General features: G+C 46.3%; 1 protein-coding gene across 1 annotated transcript in view; it reads left to right on the top strand.

Annotated features, from left to right (window-relative positions):
• The first annotated feature begins 1800 nt into the window (after positions 1–1800).
• MTARC2 (mitochondrial amidoxime reducing component 2) overlaps positions 1801–22835 on the top strand; it is a 34041-nt gene continuing 13006 nt past the window's right edge. The window contains exons 1-4 of the mRNA XM_057554374.1: positions 1801–2414; positions 8213–8386; positions 15034–15196; positions 16182–16322. Of these exons, the coding sequence (XP_057410357.1) occupies positions 2140–2414; positions 8213–8386; positions 15034–15196; positions 16182–16322 (753 nt within the window). The 5' untranslated portion in view covers positions 1801–2139. The remainder of the gene's footprint in view (positions 2415–8212; positions 8387–15033; positions 15197–16181; positions 16323–22835) is intronic.

The raw sequence follows: 22835 nt of genomic DNA, 5'->3' as shown, positions 1-22835 counted from the left end.
TGCAGAGGTGACTGGATTTTACAATACTTTTTTTTTTTTTTTAATTTTTATTTATTTATTTATTTATTTATTTATTTATTTTTGGCTGTGCTGGGTCTTCGGTTCGTGCGAGGGCTTTCTCTAGTTGCGGCAAGTGGGGGCCACTCTTCATCGCGGTGCGGGGACCGCTCTTCATCGCGGTGCGCGGGCCTCTCACTATCGCGGCCCCTCCCGTTGCGGGGCACAGGCTCCAGACGCGCAGGCTCAGCAGCTGTGGCTCACGGGCCCAGCTGCTCCGTGGCATGTGGGATCCTCCCAGACCAGGGCTCGAACCCGTGTCTCCTGCATTAGCAGGCAGATTCTCAACCACTGCGCCACCAGGGAAGCCCCGAGGTGACTGGATTTTAAAGGGTGAATGAGGCAAGGTGGGGCTCAGGTGAAAACTGACAAGGGTTGGGTCGGGCCAGCGGTACTGATTACAGTTCAAAGGCATGGCTCTCAGGTCCTTGAGAAAAACACTTCTGAGTTGTAGGAGGTTCATACACATCTGGAAGGGACAGAGGGAGGACTCACAATGGTAAACCCTTTTGAGTAAGTGCTCTAAGTGAGACAGGCTGGGACCTGGGACCCTTTGCTGCAGTGCTTACACCTGGACAAACATCTCCTCCAGCGACAAAATACAAAGACATTATAAGAGACTAAAAATTACTGTGTGCCTGTGCAATTGAGGCAAATTATGAACAAGATACAAAACGAGCAAAAACCCAGCAAAAGCAGGGGACCGCACATGCCCCCTGCACACAGCACCACCAAGGGGGTGGGCAGATGACCTAAGCCACGCCTCCAGCGCTATCCCCGGACCCGCCCCTACACTCACCCCACTCAGGGAGGAAGCAAGGGAACCTGTTACTTGTTTTTGCTCTCTGGTGCTGCAGCTCAAGTCTCAAGAAAGCCTTGCCCGAATTTCTTGCCTGGCCTCTTAATCAGTTTCTATCGATTAAGGAGGCCAAGAACAAAGGTCCGTAACGGAAGGAAAGGGGGTGAGAGGCCGGTCCTGGATGTTGGCAGGAACAGTGAAATCTCCCGGCAGCAGGGAGCTTTCTCAGGAAGGCATTTTAATGAGGAGCTAGGGTCATCCTTGGGACTTGGCCTTATGCGGCAAGAAGCCATGTTCATATACGGAATCTAAGAAAAAAAAAAAATGGTACTGATGAACCTAGTGGCAGGGCAGGAATAAAGACGCAGACATAGAGAATGGACTTGAGGACACGGGGTTGGGGAAGGGTAAGCTGGGGCGAAGTGAGAGTAGCATCGACATATATACACTACCAAATGTAAAACAGATAGCTAGTGGGAAGCAGCCGCATAGCACAGGGAGATCAGCTCTGTGCTTTGTGTCCACCTAGAGGGGTGGGATAGGGAGGGTGGGAGGGAGAAGCAAGAGGGAGGGGATATGGGGATATACAGGTATGCATGTGGCTGATCCACTTTGTTGTACAACAGAAACTAACACAGCATTGTGAAGCAATTATACTCCAATAAATATGTATTTTTTAAAAAAAGAAGCCACTCTCGAGTTTGTTCAGAGCGCATAAGTTTCCACGGAGCAGGTTATGGGCCGAAAGTTCTGCAGTTCTCAGAGCGATCTGCCAGTAGGAGCTCCTAAACATTTAAAATCACCCATTCTGCAATCTACCATCCACTTGCACTGTTCCCTGCGCTCCAATCACGCAGCGAAGTGGGCAGTACAGGGAGCGAAGGGGCAGTGGAGAGCCGGGTAGCGTGAGGGCGGGCGAGGAGTTACGCTGAGTCGCAGGGCCCCGGGAAGAGGGAGAAGGAAGGCGAAAGTGACCGTTCCAGAGAAAGTGGGCAGCCAGGCCTCTGGGGTGGGGCCTCCGGAACCGCCCCCAAGGGCACCTGAGCACCCCAGTTCGCTCTCGGCCTCGCTTCTCTCGGTTACTGCCTGGCCCTTGGCGCCCAGTTAAGCGTCCCCTCCCTGCGCACAGCCAGTCCTTTCGGCGCGCGGAAAGGGTGTCGGGGCCGGTGCCTGGGCCAACTCTGGCTCCTCCCGCTCGCCTGCAGCCTTGAGCGCCCGGGCGCCCTCCCCACGCCAATCGCTGCCGAGTCCGCGCTCAGACCCGCGCCCGCGATCGCTGGGTCATGGGCGCCGCCGGCTCGTCCGCGCTGGCCCGCCTGGGCCTCCCCGCGCCGCAGCCCCGGCCCCGCTGGCTCGGGGTCGCCGCGCTGGGACTGGCCGCGGTGGCGCTGGGGGCCGTGGCCTGGCGTCGCGCGCGGCCCGGGCGGCGCCGGCGGCTGCAGCAGGTGGGCACCGTGGCAGAGCTCTGGATCTACCCCGTCAAGTCCTGCAAGGGGGTGTCGGTGAAGGCGGCGGAGTGCACGGCCCTGGGGCTGCGCAGCGGTCACCTGCGGGACAGGTAGGGCCGGGCGCGGCGACAGCGCAGGACCTGCTGGGGAGGGAGGGAGTGGGGCGGGGGAGCTGGGGCCTGTCCCAGGGTAGGAGAAGAGAGGTTTGCCACGTGCGTGTCCTGGGCTGCTTGTTGGATCCTCTGCCTTTGATCCTGAAGCTGGAAAGGTGAAGCTCGTGTCTGGTGCAGATTTGGAAAGGTAGTGGAGGCAAGATGTTAGCGCAAGTTCCTGTGCCCGAAGACACAGTGAGGCCAAACAAACCGAAAGGTTGGAGCTTGGAGCAGAGAAAGGTTCATTGCAAGTCTGTGCAAGGAGACGGGTGGCTCAGACCCCCCAAGACCCAGAGCTCCCTGAAAGGTTTCGGCAAAGCATTTTTAAAAGCCAGGTGAGCGAGGCGGGTGTTACAGGGTATGTGATCAGCTAGTGCACAATTCTCCAGCTGGCTGATGGTGAGGTAAGAGGACGGTGTCACAGGGGTTAACATCATCATTCCTCAGGCTCCAGGAGGCCTGGGGCTATGCACTTCAGGTCATCAAGTAATTAACATCTTCCATTTGATGGGGGGTTGTCACATCTGTAAAACCATTCAGGAAATGTGCATCAAATACTGTTATCTAGGTACTTCAGAGAGGAGCTAAAGCAGAGGGTATGGGGGAAGGGCCTGTCCTGGGAAGGCCTCAGAGAGTCCTGCTCTGTTACAAAGCCTCTGCCCCTCCCTGGAGGGGACACATGGACACAGAATGGTGCAGCTGGATATCAGGAAAGCACTCTTGACAGAGAAGGATGCTAAACCCTAAAAAGAGTGAACAAGGAAGAACAGAACCTCCTTCTTTGCTTCCTTAGGATGAAGGTGCTTTCCTGTTTGGCTTCGATGGATTAGCTGTGGTCCTGTGTCTAGGGGGAGGGAGGTTTGCAAATTGGTCATTCAGGAAGCCTTCTAGACAGGCTGTTTGCTGTCCTGAGTTCACTCCAGGACACATGTATTCTCTCTTCTCTGGAGACTGCTGTCCTCTTAAAGAAATGTGGGCTCCCACGGCACTGAAAAACTTCAGCTTGTTGTAGAGAACTGTTGTGTGTGCAGACCATGTAACTCATGGGGCATTTTCCATCCCCTTTCACCTCAGATTTCTGATCCTGGAGAGTTTTTTAAGGCTATAATTTCCTGAGATTCCCATCCCAGACCTACGGACTCAGAATCACCAAGAGTGAAGCAAACTTGTGTGGGGGGGTGTTTAAATCTCCCCAGGTGATTCTGATGCTATCAGGAGAGGGTTTTCTCTGTGACCATTAAGAATAAGAGCATTTTTCAAGTCTATTCAAGTGTGAAGGCTTAGAAAAGCCTTCTGACTGCTGGGAAGACTTCAGGCAGAGTGAAGAGGTAAATTCTCAGGATGCACACCCAGAGAAAATGGACTTTTGCTCCTTCCTTCCTCACGTGAAGGACTGAGGTTATTTCACAGAGAGATTCAGTTCTTATCTGTGTTTCCTCTTTTCATCAGAATAACTATTGCTTTCCCACTGCTCATTGCCACTACTTTGCTGTGACTCTTGCTTCCATGGAAAGAGAATATTTGTCCTTTGCTTTTCTGCTTCTGTGGGCATCTGAAAATAGATGGAACTGTATCAACTTTCCCTTGTTTTGAACAATAAATGCTTGGGATGGGGTGGTGTGGTATGGAGACTGGGATGAGGCGGGGAAAAACAATGGAATAAACTTTTATTCAATGGTTCATATGCAGCAGATGCTTAACTAAGTTCTTTCAACAGATGATGTAATTTAAGCCTCAAAACAATCCTGTGAGCTAGGTATTGTGTCCACTTTGCAAATAAGGTAACAGTATCAGAAAGAATGAGTATCTCACCCAGGATCACAAGACCATTATGTGCTGGAGGGATTTGAACTCAGATCTCTGAGTGCAGCACTCACGGCCCTCCTGTAAAACCAGCATGTGATTTACAAGGGCAAGGATTGTGCCGAGGATCAGGAGACCTCAGGCAAAGTCACTTAACCTCTCTGAGCCTCATTTTTTTTTTCATTTGCAAAAGAGGTTGAACTTGATGATCTCCAAGACCCTATCAAATCTAGATTTTATTTATTAAAGGATCATTGAAACTCGAAAGCAAGCTGGAAAGAACTCTGCTAAATGCTGTTATTCTCTCAACTTGAGAGTTCAATCACAAAACTACAAATAGTCTAGAATGCAGGAAAAGCCTGCCTTTATTTATTTCCAATTTGAATCTGTGTCTTTGGAACTGTTCTAAGAAGCCGAGAGCTTCCTCTCTAAGGGCTCTGTGCCTTAAATTTCTAGAGCGATTTTGCTCAAAGCCTTTAGCATATTTGTGCAAACGCTTGGCCTGAGAGCTCTGAGCTTTGAGCTCGTTTCAAGTCCATCCAGCAGAAGGCTAACACTGGCTGATTGGTACAGATGCTGGGAGGGCATGACTGCCCACCTTGACCTTGTAAACCCTCACTCTCCGCACCAAGCATGTATGACTCGCCCGTTGATAAACCCAGCCCTTCATTTCTTCTGCATAGACTATTACCTCTTGGAGACATGAGTCTGCTAAGTTTATTATCCCAAGTGTCATTCCCTCCTGCCCTTACCCTCCAGCTCTCTGTGGTAGGGCTCCTCTTTTCCCCCCTTTTCCAGCTCAGTCATTCCTACTTCCCAGGCCAGTTTGCCAGTTTAGAAATGAGACTTTCCAGGTGTCTTGGACTCTGCCTCCTGAACACGGCTGTTGGTTGTTCGGGGCATTGCTGTTCTTTTGGAGACTCTGAGCTCTGGTCTCTGCACTGCTCTTCAAGCCACATACTCATGTTTTCTGTGTAAAACGAAGGTGCTGGCTTTCAGGGTTGCAGGCGAGAAAAAAATGGGTCGTGAAAAAATCCACACTCCAGACATATCCTTTCTTTCCGACCGGGCAGAACAAAGGTCATTATTCATTCCCTGGGCATCATTTGTGTGCAAGAGGTGAAAAATATCACCACCCCGGTTACAGGGTGATGGGGGTGGCTGGCTGGGGTATGTTGCCGGTGGCACCTTTGCATCTTTTACTGTGGTCTTCGTCCTACCGCAGTGTTGGGCTGCTTGCAAGTTGCCACCTGCCCCTTCCATTGCAGGATTAGCACAGAACCTCTAGCCACCACTTCTGCTACGTCCCAGGGCTTAACCCCCAGGTGATTATACAACAGGCAGGAGCTGGGGGCGTAGCTTGAGAGCCAGAGTGATAGGGCTAAAGTTGGGGGATGGACGGCAGCTGAGAAGACTCAGCCCAGGGACGGGGCTGACTGTTGGAAATAATGGGCCATGGCGGGGGGTGACTCCTGTCTGGACATGTGTCTGGTCATGTGCAGCTCTCAGGGCGAGCCTTGTCTCAGAGGGGGACGGGCCATGTTGGAAGTTCAAGTGCAGGCTTTGGTGGAGTTCATCAGAACGGGGTCATCCAGGACTCTGCACCCAAGGATGAGGCTGGAAATAAGGAACAGGGCCCAGGCCCGAGGGAACAGGGCTGTAACAAAGTAGACAGGAAATCCCTGGGTCACAGAACCCACCCTCACCCCATAGGTGAACGGGCTAGAGAACCCTGGGAACCAAAGATCCCTAGAAAGAAAAAGGTGGCCTCCTCAGAGGGTCGGAGACCTACGACAGCCCAGCATCCTCAGCTCCTGGGAAGAGTAGCCACGGCGGTTCCTAAAATGCCTTTGCACTCTCACCATCCCCGCCGCTGTACCCTCGCACCAACGCACATGCCAGTGAGCAGGGCTCAGGACCCAGCCCCTGTCTGCTGGCTTGGTTGCAGGGGAGGGCAGTTATCCAGAAGCTGGACAGGGATGGGTTGCCTGACGGGCAGATTACCTGCCAGGGTCAGGAGATGGCTTAGACCTGGTTCCCTGCGCTGTGATGATAGCGGGTGTCCTCACCAGGTTATGGTGAACATTCCATCTGGCTCCAGTCATATTTTGAAATGTCTCCCTCCTTCTGGAAGCGGCTGTCCTTTTTATCCTGCTCACGTGTGGGAGGCCCCAGCGTTCAGTGGTGGCTCACTCATCAGAGCCCGCAGAGTTCCTCACCCACTGCACTCGCTCTGTCTAAAATAGTGATGTTGAAACTCATTTCCCCTAGGGGTGGCACATTTTTCTTTTTTAGTCATCAAATCATTTGTGTGGTGTCACCCCAAAGACACGCTCTACTATCGATAAGAGCATAGCCAACCTAACCAGGTCGGCCTCCCATTCCATTCTTCAGCTCACCCCACACCCCACTGTCCCCTTGGATGTGATACACAGCGTGTGAAAGCTGAGCCTAGAACGGGGGCGGAGGGAGGTGCTCTCTGGAAGGTGAATGGAGTTCCTATCTAACACGTGATTTGCATGAATTTTTTTCTTCTCCAGCTTTATTGAGATATAATTGACATATAACATTGTGTGAGTTTCAGGTGTACAATGTGATGATTTGATACACATATATATTGTGAAATGACTCCCATGATAAGGTTAGTGATCACATCCTTCACCTCGCGTAATTTCCGCTTTGTTGTTGTTGTTGTTGTTATGGTGAGAGCATTTGAGGCTTTTCTCTCTTAGCAACTTGCAAGTAGACCATACAGCAGCGGTCCCCAACCTTTTTGGCACCAGGGACCGGTTTCGTGGAGGACAGTTTTTCCACTGACGGGGGTGGGGGTGGGGGTGGGGGATGGTTCGGGCGGTAATGCGGTCCACGGGAAGCGATGGGGAGTGATGGGAGCGATGGGAAGCAATGGGGAGCAGCAGGTGAAGCTTCACTCACTCGCCTGCCACTCACCTCCTGCTGTGCAGCCTGGTTCCCAACAGGCTACAGACTGGTACCAGCCCACGGTCCGGGGGTTGGGGACCCCTGCCGTACAGTATTATTAACTATAGCTGCCATAATGTACATTACGTCTCCGGAACTTTTTCCTCTTAGAACCTCTTTTTGCTCTTTGACCACCTTCACCCATTTCCTCCACCTCCAACTCCTGGCAACCACCAATCTACTCTCTGTTTCTAGCAGTTCCCCCCTTTTTATATTTCACTTACAAGTGAGATCATAAAGTATTTGTCTTTCTCTGTCTGACTTATTTCTCTTGTTGTAACACCCTCAAGTTTCATCTGTGTTGTCACACATTGCAGGATTTCCTTCTTTTTTATGGTTGAATGACATTCCATTGTAGAGATATATTTTCTTTTTTTAAAATGGAGGTAACATTGGCTTATAACATTATATAAGTTTTAATGTGTGTATGAAGAAGAAAGGCTGTTTAGGGGTTTCCCGATCAGGGTCCACACGCCCCAGCAATTTAAACCCAGCAGAGGCTGGACTGCATCCGCTGGAGTCACAAACATTCAAGACCTTTCTCTAGAGTTTCAGTCTGCTTGGGCCATTAGTCGGTCAACCCCATCTTGTTCCACAGCAAAAAGACCTGGAAGACATTCCGCTTCAACCAGAGACAGGCTCAGGGAAGTCTCTGACCAAAGCAAAGACCCAAAGTAAGCAAAGTAGTTGCCCCAGCAGTTGAGAAGGTCCCTACACCAGCCTCACCAGAAGGATTTTCAGGACTGGGGATTTTCATATATTAGCCAGATGTTCTTTCCCAGGGCTGTTTGTACCAAACAGCCAAAGAATTTTGGACCCCCAAAATTTGGCTAGACCTGGATACTGTCTGGAAAAAATTGTTGGGTCCTGAGTTGGGGCAGAGGGAGGGTTTTGATGAAATAGAAAGCTAGAGGAAAGCTATGGAGAGGGTGGTAGAAGATTTTCTGAGTGTGCCCTTGTTTGTTTCTTGGCAGGTTTTGGCTGGTGATTAAGGAAGATGGACACATGGTGACTGCCCGGCAGGAGCCTCGCCTCGTGCTGGTCTCCACTACCTATGAGGATGATTGCCTTATCCTCAGGGCTCCAGGCATGGACCAACTGGTTTTGCCGAGCAAGCCACGTTCTTCAAACAAGATCCATGACTGCAGGTGCTCTGCTCGGGGCCCTCTGGGGATCTGTGCCAACTGATTTCCCTTTAGGCTCCACCCTGTACTCTGCCTTGCTACGCTTTGCATGCTAGATGATGAGACTGGTAAAGGAAATATTTAAGAGAAGTCTAGTCTATGTTGGGATCAAGCCAGTGGTCCGGTACGAGTGGGTGAAGCAGAATATTGCATTAAGGATATTTAGATTTGCTTTCATCAGATATGGCAAGACATGCAGATACAGAAATGACTGTCATGAAGAAAGAAGTTTTTTATATTCACAGATCCCTAGAAACAGGAGGCTTATACCATGCAGGGCCACATGGGGAAATACCAGGTCGGTCAGGAGGCAGAGAGGGCAGGGGAAAATGTGAGCACGAGTCTTTAGTCTGGTTTCTACAGGCTCTGGGAAAATTGGCTCTGGGGCAGAGGGGCTGTCCCTAGTTGTCTGGTACCTGGTCCTGGGTGATTAGAGCAGGGGACAGTGGCCAGAGTATAAAAGCACAATGGACGAGGTCGTTGGGGTGAGGGCTCTGGATTGGCTGGTCTGCCTATGAAAGCCTAGTGTTTTACTATCTCTAGGAATTGACTAGCCCTGGGAGGGGTAGTTCCTTCAGCATCACCAAGTCCCAAGATGTCAAAGCATCAAAAATATAAAAAGTAAAAAGTCATGATTAATACAAATATAGAGAGGATACAAAGGGCCAATCTTTAGGGTTTGTCTCCTTTTATTCAAGTAGGATGGACTTCTATTCAGAATTGCCAGGCAGGCAAGGGCATTAGTGGAGACGTTACCACCTGTATCTCCTGATTGGAGATTGTGTTCCACCTGATTGGAATTGTATTGAATTGAACTTGAGGCTCAATTAGAGAAAATTGTAATGAATTCATATATTTATTTATTTATTTATTTATTTCAACTGTGCCTGGTTCATCTCAGGCACTTAAGTAAATGTTAGTGCTTACATAGTTGATATCCTCTTTATTGCATAAAGCCTCCCTATCCATGAACGTGTTATCTTTCCCCACTTATTTATATCTTTTTTTCCCCCATTTATTTATTTATTTATTTATTTGGCTGCATTGGGTCTTTGTTGCTGCGTGCGGGCTTTCTCTAGTTGTGGCGAGCGGGGGCTACTCTTTCTTGCGCTGCGCGGGCTTCTCATTGTGGTGGCTTCTCTTGTTGCGGAGCATGGCCTCTGGGTGTGCAGGCTTCAGTAGTTGTAGCACGCAGGTTCAGTAGTTGTGGCTCACGGGCTCTAGAGCGCAGATTCAGTATTTGTGGTGCATGGGTTTAGTTGCTCCACGGCATGTGGGATCTTCCCAGACCAGGGATCGAACCCGTGTCCCCCACATTTGCAGTTGGATTCTTATCCACTGTGCCACCAGTGATGTCTCTATTTATATCTTTTTTTTTTAATGACTAATTTACTGAATTGTAGGCTTTTCGTTTCTTTTTTTTTTTTTCAAGCTTTTTATTGAAACCGTTTTCAGCTTTTTACGAAGAAACATCTTAGTTTCAGATAGAAGTGGCCCACACAGTTGCAAGTTTTTACCTTAAACTGTTTCAGACAGGAACTTTTAAATTTATTTAATTTATTTATTTTGGCTGTGTTAGGTCTTCATTGCTGTGCATGAGCTTTCTCTAATTGCAGCGAGTGGGGGCTACTCTTTGTTGCGGTGCGTGGGCTGCTCATTGTGGTAGCTTCTCTTGTTGCGGAGCATGGGCTCTGGGTGCGCAGGCTTCAGTAGTTATAGCACGCAGGTTCAGTAGTTGGGGCTTGTGGGCTCTAGAAAACAGGCTCAGTATTTGTGGTGCATGGGCTTAATTGCTCCGCGGCATGTGGGATCTTCCCGGATCAGGGAATGAACCCGTGTCCCCTGCATTGGCAGGTGGATTCTTAACCACTGTGCCACCAGGGGAGCCCCTACCCACTTATTTATATCTTATTTTACCTCTTTAAAAAGTTTTATACCCAATCAAAAAATGGGCAGAAGACCTAAATAGACATTTCTCCAAAGAAGACGTACAGATGGCCAACAGGCACATGAAAAGCTGCTCAACATCACTAATTATTAGAGAAATGCAGATCAAGACTACAATGAGGTATCACCTCACAGCCATAAGAATGGGCATCATCAGAAAATCTACAAACAACAAATGCTGGAGAGGGTGTGGAGAAAAGGGACACCTCTTGCACTCTTGGTGGGAATGTAAATTGATACAGCCACTATGGAGAACAGTATGGAGGTTCCTTAAAAAACTAAAAATAGAACTACCATACGACCCAGCAATCCCACTACTGGGCATATACCCAGAGAAAACCAAAATTCAAAAAGACACAAGTACCCCAATGTTCATTGCAGCACTATTTACAATAGCCAGGACATGGAAGCAACCTAAGTGTCCATCAACAGATGAATGGATAAAGAAGATGTGGTACATATATACAATGGAATATTATTCAGCCATAAAAAGGAACGAAATTGGGTCATTTGTAGAGATGTGGATGGACCTAGAGAGTGTCATACAGAGTGAAGTAAGTCAGAAAGAGGAAAACAAATATCAAATAGTAACATATATATGTGGAATATAGAAAAATGGTACCGATGAACCAGTTTGCAAGGCAGAAATAGAGACACAGATGTAGAGAACAAACGTATGGACACCAGTGGGGAAAGTGGGGCGGGGTGGGGTGGTGGTGGGATAAATTGGGAGATTGGGATTGACATATAAACACTAACATGTATAAAATAGGTAACTAATAAGAACCTGCTGTATAAAAAAATAAAATTCAAAAATTAAAAAAAAAGTTTTACAATTTTCTCTATAATAGAATTGCACATCTTTTGTTAGATTCAGTCCTAGACATCTTATCTTTTTGTTCCTATTTTAGATGACAATTAAAAAATTTTTTTTGTTTATGTTTGGTAGTATTTATTCTTTGATCATTGGTGGAAATTTCCAGTAAAACTGCCTGGATTTTCTTTATAAAAATCCATTCAAGCTTTTATGTCTTCTTAAGTATTTTTAGTAAGTTATTTTGCTTTATGAATTAGTAGATTACTAACTAATGTTAGTTCTATTGTACTCACACATGGAGATTCAGTTTTTTTCTATGGGGTGTTGATGATAGAACATTTTGTATCAGAATGTGGAAGAAAGTAGACTTTGCATAAAATTCTGAGAGAACATTTTTTTCTTTTTTGGCCACATTGCATGGCTTATGACATCTTAGTTCCCTGACCAGGGATTGAACCTGCACCCACAGCAGTGAAAGTGCTGAGTCCTAACCACTGGACTGCCAGGGAATTCCCAAATTCTGAGAGAATTGAAGAAGGTGGAATGGCAGAGGGATAGATAGAGTCTGCTACAGGGGTGGGAGGGAAGAAGGAATAGGGGAGGGATAAGTTTCAGGAGTGGGAAGGGACACTGGATAATCAGTTTTCCCTTGCCCCACTGGATGCTTTCTACTTTTCAAAGTGCCCACACTAAGCTTATCTGAGTGGATGGAAGCTGAGGGTAGGAGTGTGTGCACTTATACACGAGGGCTGTGTTGAAGGGGTTGAGGGAAGTGCTCAGCCCAGGAACAGATACTTAAGGAGCTGGTGAACGGTGGGATCAGATCTGTGTGAATTAGTAGGCTGGTGGGTTGAGGAGAGTTTTCGGGGAAAGGCTGAAGGCTCTGAGAGAGAGGACCATGAGACGGCAGGGGGACCGAGGCCAAACAGCAGCTCCAAGAAGGGGGTTTAGAGAGAAGGAAAAGGCCAAGAAACATCAGAAGAACAGCACGGAGATTTGACAGTAGGTGGGCTAGGTTGTCAGAGAATGAGGCATGTGTAGCAGTCAGACCAGGACTGTGGGCCTCGGGGAGCGCAGGGTTGATTCCTGAGCCTCTCTGGGATTCCCTCACATACATCACATACATGCCCTCACATACATCACATACATACCCTCACATACATCACATACATACCCTCACATACATCACACACATCACATACATACCCTCACATACATCACATACATCACATACATACCCTCACATACATCACACACATCACATACATACCCTCACATACATCACACACATACCCTCACATACATCACATACATACCCTCACATACATCACACATATCACATACATACCCTCACATACATCACATACATACCCTCACATACATCACACACATCACATACATACCCTCACATACATCACATACATACCCTCACATACATCACATACATACCCTCACATACATCACATACATACCCTCACATACATCACATACATACCCTCACATACATCACATACATACCCTCACATACATCACATACATCACATACATACCCTCACATACATCACATACATACCCTCACATACATCACCCCAGGAGCCTTCCAGCTGGGAGAAGCACTCACGCAGAGAGGTGCAAACACTTCCTGTGCTACCTGAGGGCGGGTAAGGGAATCAATTTCCAGATCCTCAAATCCCATAGGTTCTCCCTCCAACAGTGATCTTAGCTGCAAGGGGGCAAGTTCTCCTCTCCACCTCCCCTTTGTACAGATGAAAGGCTTGCCCACCCCATGTCTTAGTAGCGAGCACTGCTCTGGGAGGGGAAAACCCATGGGGCCCAAACAATAAAATATACTGGTGTTGATAAAGGAGAATGTCTCCAGTGATGGGGTAAAGTCATTCTACAAGACAGTAGTAAAGTCATTCTACAAAGTGGGGTAAAGTCATTCTACAAAGACAAAGTCTTTGTCTTACACTAAAATTAAGGAGCCTCTAATCAAATTTGCTGATAAATTATTAAAAATCACTTTTTGATGAATGCTTATTAAGTGCCAAAGATCACAGAAGGGTTCAGAGGATGAGTGAAATTATTGTAATTCAACTTCTTCCATTCCATCTATTAACACAGTGGATCCTTAGAGTTCTCATTACAAGGAAATAAAACTTAAAAAACTATGAGATGATGACTGCTAACTGAACTTGTAGTCATTTCACAGTACATGGAAGTCAAGGCGTTACGCTTTACACCCTAAACTTACGTATGTCAATTATGTCTCCATAAAACTGGGAAAAAAGTTAAAAATAATTTTTAAAATGTGGGCCATAAAAGACCTTAATCATTTATTTTTAAAAATAGATTGTTTTTAAAAATAGATATCAAACTAGCCTGGCATTTGGATTCCATTGCATGCTTTTAAAAGCATAATTTTATTTTATTTAATATAATTTATATATATTTATAATATTAAGACATAGTATATAAATTATGATATAATTTTATTTTAAATGTTAATATTTATAATTCAATGGAAATTTAATCTTTCATAACAAATTAAACTTATAAAAAACATGGACAGACCTAGAGAATATCATACTAAGTGAAGTAAGTCAGACAGAAAGACAAATATTATATGCGAACACGTATGTGTGAAATCTAAAAAATAATATAAAGGAATCTATATACAAAACAGAAACAGATTCACAGACATAGAAAACAAACATTGTTACCAAAGGGGAAAGTGAGGGGGAGAGGGAAAAATTAGGAGGGTGGGATTAATAGATACAAACTACGGTACATAAAATCGATAAGCGACAAGGATTTACTGTACAGCACAGGGAACTATATTCAGTATCTTGTATAGGGACTTCCCTGGTGGTCCAGTGGTAAAGAATCCGCCTTACAATGCAGGGGACTCGGGTTCGATCCCTGGTCAGGGAACTAAGATCCCACAGGCCACAGGGCAACTAAGCCCACGTGCCACAACTACTGAGCTCATGCGTGCTGGCGCCTGCGCGCCACAACGCAACTAAGACCTGATGCAGCCAAAAATAAAAAAATAAATTAAATAAATAAATAAAAAATAAATCTTAAAAAAAATTTTGTATAAACTAGAATGGAAAATAATCTGAAAAAGTATATATAAAATGGAATCACTTGCTGTACATCTGAAACTAACACAATATTGTCAATCAACTATATTTCAACTTAAAAAAAAGAAAAAAGTTGGCATGCCAACTTGCAATTCTGTGAGGGGTACATAGCTTTTATCTTTTGGGGGCACTCAAGCAAAAAATCCTTGAAGACCATTTTGTTATCTGGTGGAATCTGTGTCCACCGTGTGAGGCAGGTGGTATATTATTATCTCCAATTTACAACTGGAGGCAGAAGGTCAGAGGAGTTTAATGATTTGCTAAAAATCACAGACTAGAGGTGGCAGAGTTCCAGTTTTAACCGGGTCTTGCCAGACTCCAAGCTCAGGGTGCCTTTACCACACCACTGTTCTTCTCCCCTTCTGAAAGTATCCTAAATCCTTGCTACTCAAAGTGTGGTCCGTGGACCAGCAGCCTAGGCATCCTGAAGCTTGTTAGGAATGCAGAACCTCAGGCTCCAGCCCAACCTCCTGAAGGAGAATCTGCATTTCAATGAGATCTGTGTGAGTTACAAGCCTATTAGGGTTTGACAAGCTCTTCCCTGCTCCTTCCCCCTTTGTTTCTGCCCAGCTTTGGCCCACAGACCACTTACTGGTCTTCTGGGAGAGTCAGGTCCCAGCAGCACAGCTGTTCCCTCTTGACCCCATCACTCAGTGTGTTGATGAAGAAAGTAACCCCACTGCTCTCTGTGACCCTTCCAGGGTGTTTGGTCTTGACATCCAGGGCAGGGATTGTGGTAACGAGGCTGCTCAGTGGTTCACCAACTTCCTGAAAACAGAAGCTTTCAGGATGGTTCAGTTTGAAAAGAACATGAAGGGAAGACCATCGAGCAAAATTTTCCCTTCTGTTGGCCAGAATTACCAGGTGAGCTTGCAGAGAGCCGCCCTTCACTTCTGGTTTCCTTCTGGGCCCACAAAGAGCCTCTCTTGGGGCCTCAGTTAGGAAAGTGCAGTGATGGTCCAGGGGAGTGGTACTGAGCGTGATCCCTGGGCAGGTGTCAGGGATGGAGAGGGAAGTGGGTGAGAGCCTGGTGGGCTCTCCAGGATGCGTGGAGGGTGGAATATGGGAGGAGCTGTGGAGAGAGAAGCCAGGGGTGACTCCCAGGGAGATGGGGACTCAGGAGAGGATGGGCTGGGAGGCAAAAGTGAAGTTTGATTGGGACTAAATTCAGGTTTCCTAAAAGCACAGAAGCAGACTTTCTCCAAGTCCTCCCTTCACAGCCAGTGGGGTGTGGTTGTTTCCGGGGCTGAGAAGTCACCTCCTCCTGTGTCAGCTGCAACCCCCAAACCAAAGCCTTTCATTCTGCCGTGAGATGAGATTCAAAATGCACCTCGGGGAGTCTCTCCTCATGATCCCTGGACGAAAATTTCCTTGAATGCAGGGGTTTTTATCTGCTGTGTTCACTGCTATTTCCCCACCTAGAACAGTGCCTAATATACAGTTGGTGCTTAATAGATGCATGTGAGTGAATGGTGCTGCTGAAGGAAATCATGGCTAGAGTACAGCTGATTGGCAGGAGACCCTTGCCCTGCCGGTGATGTTGATGATGTGGCAAGGGGCTCAGTGCTGGGCGCCTGAGGGAAGAACAAGAGATGTGGCTGGCGGGTACCATTGGACCTGAGCCTGGCTGCCGCCTTCAGTGTGCGGATGGGGAGACCCACCTGCGTCCGGGGTGGGCAGGAACCCTGACCTGGCCGTTTCCAAGCCCTCAGTGTCACCTATCCTTCCTGAACACCACTCTCCCCTTCTGCGCTCAGGTGGTTTTGCTTCTGGGTTTTGCTTAGTTGTGCAGTTGGTCTGAGCCATTCCACGGGCAGCGAGGCATGATGGTGCTGTGTCCTTGGCACAGGTGGCCTACCCGGACTGCGGCCCCATTATGATCCTCTCAGAAGCCTCCCTGGAAGATCTGAATACCAGGCTGGAGAAGAAAGTGAAAATGGACAATTTCAGGCCAAATATCGTGGTGGCAGGCAGCAATGCTTTTGAGGAGGTAAGCGGCTTGCTGCTTTTATGCTTGATGCCCAGATGTGCTCCTTAGGCAGTGCCAAGTCAGACCCTCCGAGGTTGGCAGCTGGGGAGGCTCTCCTCCTCCAAGGATCACCTTCGCCTTGTGTGGAGTTGTTCACTTATTACTGCTGTCATCACCTCGCTGGCCTCAGGGGGCTGCTGTTCACTCTCTTCAGTGCTCAGGCCCCAAAGCAAGCAATGGCAACTCCAAATTGGAGCAAGTCTGGGACAAGGCTAGAATGTCTAATCATAGCTCAGAGATAACTGATGGGAAAAAAAAAGATGAAGAGAACAGCCATCTCTCCCTTTCCTGTAGCATCCAGGGGTGCTCAAAGATTTGAGGCTTCTGGGAGCCCCAGACCCCAAAGTGGAGCCCCAGGAGGATATAGGAGATCTGCCTGTGAACCAGGACCTGGGGACATTCCATGCTTGGCCTGAGTTCTCTCCTGGAGGACCCATATACTCCCCTATGTAGTTGAAACTAGAAATTTCCACCCTCCAAAGACTCAGCCCCTTGTAGCCATAAAAGGACAGCCACATCAGAACCCAGTTGTAACCTGCAATCTGTACAAGAAATACATATAGCTGGGTGTTGCTCTGTAATAAGAAGGACCAGGAATCATATTAAACATTGGGAGTCAGCTCAACTTTGTAAGCACAGGAAATAACAACGACAAATACCATTTGCTGGGTGTTTACTGGGTGTCAGGCACAGAACCAATGAACGGCTTCATGCAAATTACTTAATTCGATCCTTAGGATCAAAGCCTACAGTCTGTGAAGTCTGTACTATTTTCTCCTTTTTAATAAGGAAACAGAAGCTTGCAGGTGTTACACAACTTGTCAGGCGTGGAAGTGGTGGCTTTGGATTAGAACCCAAGACTTGCAACTCCAGCTTCTGAGGAGCGGAGGTCATGGTTCCAGTCTAGAGATTCCAAGTAGTTAACTCTGAGGGGAGAGGCTCTTGAATACCTTATCAATTCTTTGCTCCCTTGGGTGACCACACGTTTTTTTGTGTGAGTGAAATGTGCCCCTATTTGCTGGTAAAGGTTGCCTTTTAGGGTAAACCTTTGCATGGAGGCTAGTATAAATCCGTGCACATGGAGGTACTTCATATTACTTGATAATGAAAAAAATAGCAATGTATACAGAAGTTGTCTACTTGTTGATATTATCCTGTTGTTTGTTATCTAATTTCTTTAATTCCTCTCTACATTTTTTAAAAATGTTTTTTAATTGATCATCTATCATGGGCCAGGCACTGTGGTCCATAGTAAGGGCCCTGGATACAGAGATAAAAAGATACAGATCCTGCCCTTCAGAATTTCCCAGCAGGAGAAGAATGGCCAGGAGGCAATGACAGCCCAGCGTGAGGAGTACTTTAATGCACATGCTTAGCAGGTGCCAAGGATGCTTAGAAGTAGGGATGCCTAAATCTGCCTGGAGAAGGGGAGTGTGGGGTCAGAGAGGGGTCAAATCAAGCTACCCAGAGGCCATGCTGCGTAGTTGTGTGTGCTGACGAGGGGGAGTGAGGGTCATGGTGGGTAAAGGAGGCCACCAGTTGGGAGGCCTAAGAGCACAACAGGCCATTACATTAAGGGTGCCTGGGAGCATTTCAGAATCATAGGGACACTGGGGGTAAAGGAGAAGTGGCAGAAGGAGGGTGGACCTGGAGCTGCCTGAAGGCCAGCATGCCGGGGAGTTTGGATTTTATACTGTGGTAATGATTTTGAATGAGGAACTAATTATTGTCTGCATTCATTCAAGAAATATTGCCGAATTGCATGGTATTATGATTTGCACGATATGACTCTGGCCACTCTCTAGAAAGTGCATGGAAAGTTAGGGAAACTGAGGCAGAAATATCAGTGCCATGCTTCATCCCCAGAGGGAGATTAGCAGGACTTACCTGAAACCTGCATCAGAATCGTGATATGCCTGTGACTGTGTCGGCAGCACCATCCCAGGTGAATCTTGGGCAAACAGTGCCTCAGGAAGCGTTGATTTAGGAGAGGTGAGGGGGCAAGGGTTACGGAGGGGGTGGGAGAAAAAGGGGTGCTGACATTCTCAGACCATCAGCTCCTTGAGGGAAGAGACTTGATTTCTCCCCAGGAATAATCTAGATTTGGTGTGACCTGAAGTGGATAAAATTTGAGGGTGCTCTTTAAGAAAAGAAAATATCAAAACCAAAATTAAGTGCAGGGTCTCGAAAGGGTCTGGGGCTTGAGACTCAAGCCTCATTAGCGAAATTCCCAGTAAACCCACCTATTTCTCCCCTGTTCTCCTTTCCCATGCTGATGAACAGAGGGTACAGAGGTATGGAGTCATTAGACACTTGTTAAACACCGAATGAAATTAGACTCAGTGTTAATAATGCAAGTTACTAAGGACTGATTAGAAATTAGTCCAGGAAGCAAAAATTCTTGCACAGGACTCCTGTAACTGGCCCATTCTTTTCTGAGAAACTTTCTTTTAGGGAATACAATTTTTCTTGATTTGTCTCCCCTGAAGATAATAATTTTAGTTTAAGATCTTGAACCAGAGGAATAAGAAGAAAAGATAATCCCATTCCCAGCTAAAGAATTTTTGCTTTTCTGTAACTTGTCAACTAAGAATTTTTGCTCACCTCTAACTTGTTAAACTGAACCTAAGGCTGATGTAAACCTAACCGTATTCTCTTAGGCAATTTGAGCGGGTGGAGTCTTTTTTTTTAATGTTAAGTGACCTTGTTCTCCCAAGTCCGTTTGTTTAGTCCCGCATTGTGATGGATGGGCTTACAGAAATAGTGCATAAGGTAGAATAATCTTATTTGAATAGAAGAGTCCTCTGGAAATGCACATTAAAAACTCTTTACTATAAAATGATGCTAATGTTGCTGATTTATTCTCCCTTAACTTAAGAAGACAAAGCGTTAAGGGCCTGATGAGTTAACCTGTCTACCGGGCACCATCACACAACTATAACCCTTCCAATTAGTGGGACTCTGTTAAATATTAATGTAAAATGATAATGCAGGTAAATATTTCATAGACCAACTAATAATAAAAAATATAGCAAACCTAAGCATGGTACAAAAATTCAGGCCATTATCTATTGCAGAATCATAGAGTGATAAGAGGATGCATTGTGCAACGTTTACTCTTTGTGACCCAAAGCACTTTGTACTTTTACCGCGTAACTCAGAATAGTAAGCAGATTTTAAAAAGCGGCTTCCTTTGGTCCAGTGTAGTGTGTTTGAATTCTGGGAACGTAGAGCAATCAAGTTTGAAAGTAATAAGATTGACCAATGCTTCTTATCTCTAGTTGACCATTTCCCATATACACCCTGCCCTCACACGTGTAGCCTCCCCCATTATCAACATCACTCACTAGAGAGATACATTTTTTTTTTTTTTTTACCAAGGATGAACCTATACTGACATCATAATCACCCAAAGTCCATAGTTGACCTTAGGGTTTACTGTCGGTGTTGTACGCATGTGGTGGTCTGCAGGGGCACCCCTCATCCCTTTATGGCATGCCTGTCAAGTAAGGGGTCCCTGTTCTCATCTGGGGAGCTTTTCTGACATCCCCACTTTGATAGGAGCCTCAAGCAAGGACCTCAGGTAAATCAGTCCTGATTTAGAAAAGCTAACATGATGAGCACATGGGAGACAGGAGTCCTGGGTGGAGGGAGCAGTAATACAGTCACATTCCTGAAGAATTTGCCGACGGAGTTAGTGCCTTTACTCAAGGAGATCTCCTTATACATTTGCTTTTTTTGTTTCCATCTCAGTAACTCGAAATATTTGCCACAGAGACTTTTAGGGGCTGAGAAAGAGAGGACAGAAGCATGTGAAGCCAAACCCTAGAGAACTTCGGCCCCTCTCATATCAAGGACAAACTGGAGGACGCTTCTTGGGGCTTCTGTACAGCCTCACAGAGCCCTTTCCATCACTGCACCCACACAGTAAATGAAACACCCCTGAAAGCCCGCAGCAGGAAGACAAGTGGACTTAGAGTGGGAGGGGATGCGTAGAGATCAGCTTGGGCTGTGTTTCCCACACTGGAACAATCCCCATCCCGGGTCCCAGCTGCAGTCTGGGCAGAGGAGCTTTGTAAAGCCCCCTGGTGACTCCGGCTTGAGCCAGGGCAGAGACCCTCTGGCCTGGGGTTTTCCTTGGGAGCAAGGTGCTAATCAGCAGGAGCTGCACGTGGCTGGAGACCAGGAGGGCCACGTGGTCCTTCTGTCTCTGTGAGCTTGACCTTAACCTGCTTGAGCATCATTTTCTAATCTTAAAGTGGGCAACTTTTACTAAAGGATTTTAAAGGTTCTTTGCAGCCCTAGAGTTGTACAATTCCTGTTGCCTTTTTCTTCTCTCTGTTAATGTGTGAGTGTGAGTGTGTGTGTGTGTGTGTGTGTGTGTGTGTGTGGTCAAAAAGGCACTTTACCACAGGGGCCTCTCAGACCCCCTCTCTGACATGACCTCTTTTGTTGGCTTTTTTATTGAAGTATAATTGATTTACAATGTTGTGTTAGTTTCTGGTGTACAGCAAAGTGATTCAGTTATACACACATATATGTATATATATATTCTTTTTCATGTTCTTTTCCATTATAGTTTATTATAAGATATTGAATATAGTCCCCTGTGCTCTACAGTAGGACCTTGTTGTTTATCAATTTTATACATAGTGGTGTGTATCTGTTAATCCCAAATTCCTAAATTTATCCCTCCCTCCCTTTCCCCTTTGGTAATCATAAGTTTGTTTTCTATGTCTGTGAGTTTATTTCTGTTTTGTAAATAAGTCCATTTGTATCATATTTTAGATTCCACATTTAAGTGATATCATATGATATTTGTCTTTCTCTGTCTGACTTACTTCACTTAAGTATGATAATCTCTAGGTCCATGCATGTTGTTGCAAATGGCATTATTTCATTTGTTTTCATGGCTGAGTAATATTCCATTGTATATATATGTATCACATCTTCTTTATCCATTCATCTGTCAATGGACACTTAGGTTGCTTCCATGTCTTGGCTACTGTGAATAGTGCTGCTCTGAACATTGCGGTACATGTATCTTTTCTAATTAGAGTTTTTCTGGATGTATGTTAGTTGGCTTTTTTTTTAAAACAAACACTAATGTTGCACATACTATATTCCAACTTTTAAAAAAAAGTAAGTTAACAAACACATTTTAATCTTCCTAACAATTGCATGAGGTCTATTTCTCAAGACTCGCCTCACTGTGCTTTTTCTCATTTATCCTTGGTCCTGAATGCACAAGCCCTTGAGTATGTAAGATCTTGTTGAACTGAATTCAACAAGGGGCAGGGATGTGACCATTGAATTTTGTTCATCATATCTTACCCACCTCTAAGTATGCTATTTTTCAGATCAAGGAGGAAATAAAAGCCTTCGATGACAGTAGTACATGGGCATTCCCTTTGAGCAGGTATGATCGCACAGACATACACATTTGAACATCACGAGTAAGGAGTGGCCATGTGCTTTACAAAACAACCCTAGAGATGAGCCCATCGAAGACAGATGTTGAAGCAGAGAAGGTATTGTAGAGGCGGGTAGGAGTCATCGGATGGACCCTCCCCCACCCCCGCCATACACCCAACCCTTTCCCTCCATGTCCTCCAGAAGGCTGTGATTCACACACCTGCACCCAGATGCTGAAGAGCAGCCCAGGCTGCTGCCCTTGGGAATCGGGGCTGGCGGCTGCCTCTCCCAGACCCTGCTGTTGGTGGGTGTGGGACCCCCAGCATCTCAGTCAGAAGCTGAACCCCAAGGGGAGACTGGGATCTCTTACTGTCCATGAAGCACTGGAATCCTCAGGACCCTAACCTCCCTGAGAGGAGCCTGGCGTGTGGATGGGACACGAGCAGCCACAACAGCCCCGCCAAGTATCCCTCCGTGAATACACATCAGAGAGAGAGGAAGAGCCACATCTCAAGGTCTCTTCTTTCCTTTTTTGTAGCCTGTTACTGGTGTTCCGAAAAGTAGGTGACCCCTCCAGGGAACGGAAGCTAGCTTTGCTGGCTTTATCCAGCTTTGGGAAGTCCTTCCCTTCTGCCTGGATTTTCCAAGTCCAAGTGCCTCCAAAGAGCAACTTCCTCCTGGCACATTTATTATGCATTTAGGTTAACAGAAATGTATCTCCCGTAATTCTGTAGGAGCATACACCAGCCGCTGTGAAGATGAAGTGGATTTACTTCTTTGCACGGGGTTGCTCAAACACGGGGTCAGGAGAAAGCCTTGAGGGCATCTGGAACCAGGGCTGCAGAGAAGTAGAAAGCTTCTTGATGATTTAATTCAAGAATCTTTTTAAGATACAGTTAATTTTTTTCTGATTATAAAAGTAATTTTTTAAAGTACCACATCCTCTGTATACAGTTAGAAAAATACAGAAAAATTTAAAGGAGTAAAACTCCCTCACCATCCTACTGTCAAAAAGTAGCCAGCAATAACATTTTATTGCGTTTCCAATATTGTTTGTAT

The sequence above is a fragment of the Balaenoptera acutorostrata genome, chromosome 1, assembly GCF_949987535.1.
Source record: "Balaenoptera acutorostrata chromosome 1, mBalAcu1.1, whole genome shotgun sequence".
NCBI classification, from domain to species: Eukaryota; Metazoa; Chordata; class Mammalia; order Artiodactyla; family Balaenopteridae; genus Balaenoptera; species Balaenoptera acutorostrata.
Note: the sequence above shows the minus strand (reverse complement) of the source record. Positions and strands in the feature narration are given on the sequence as shown.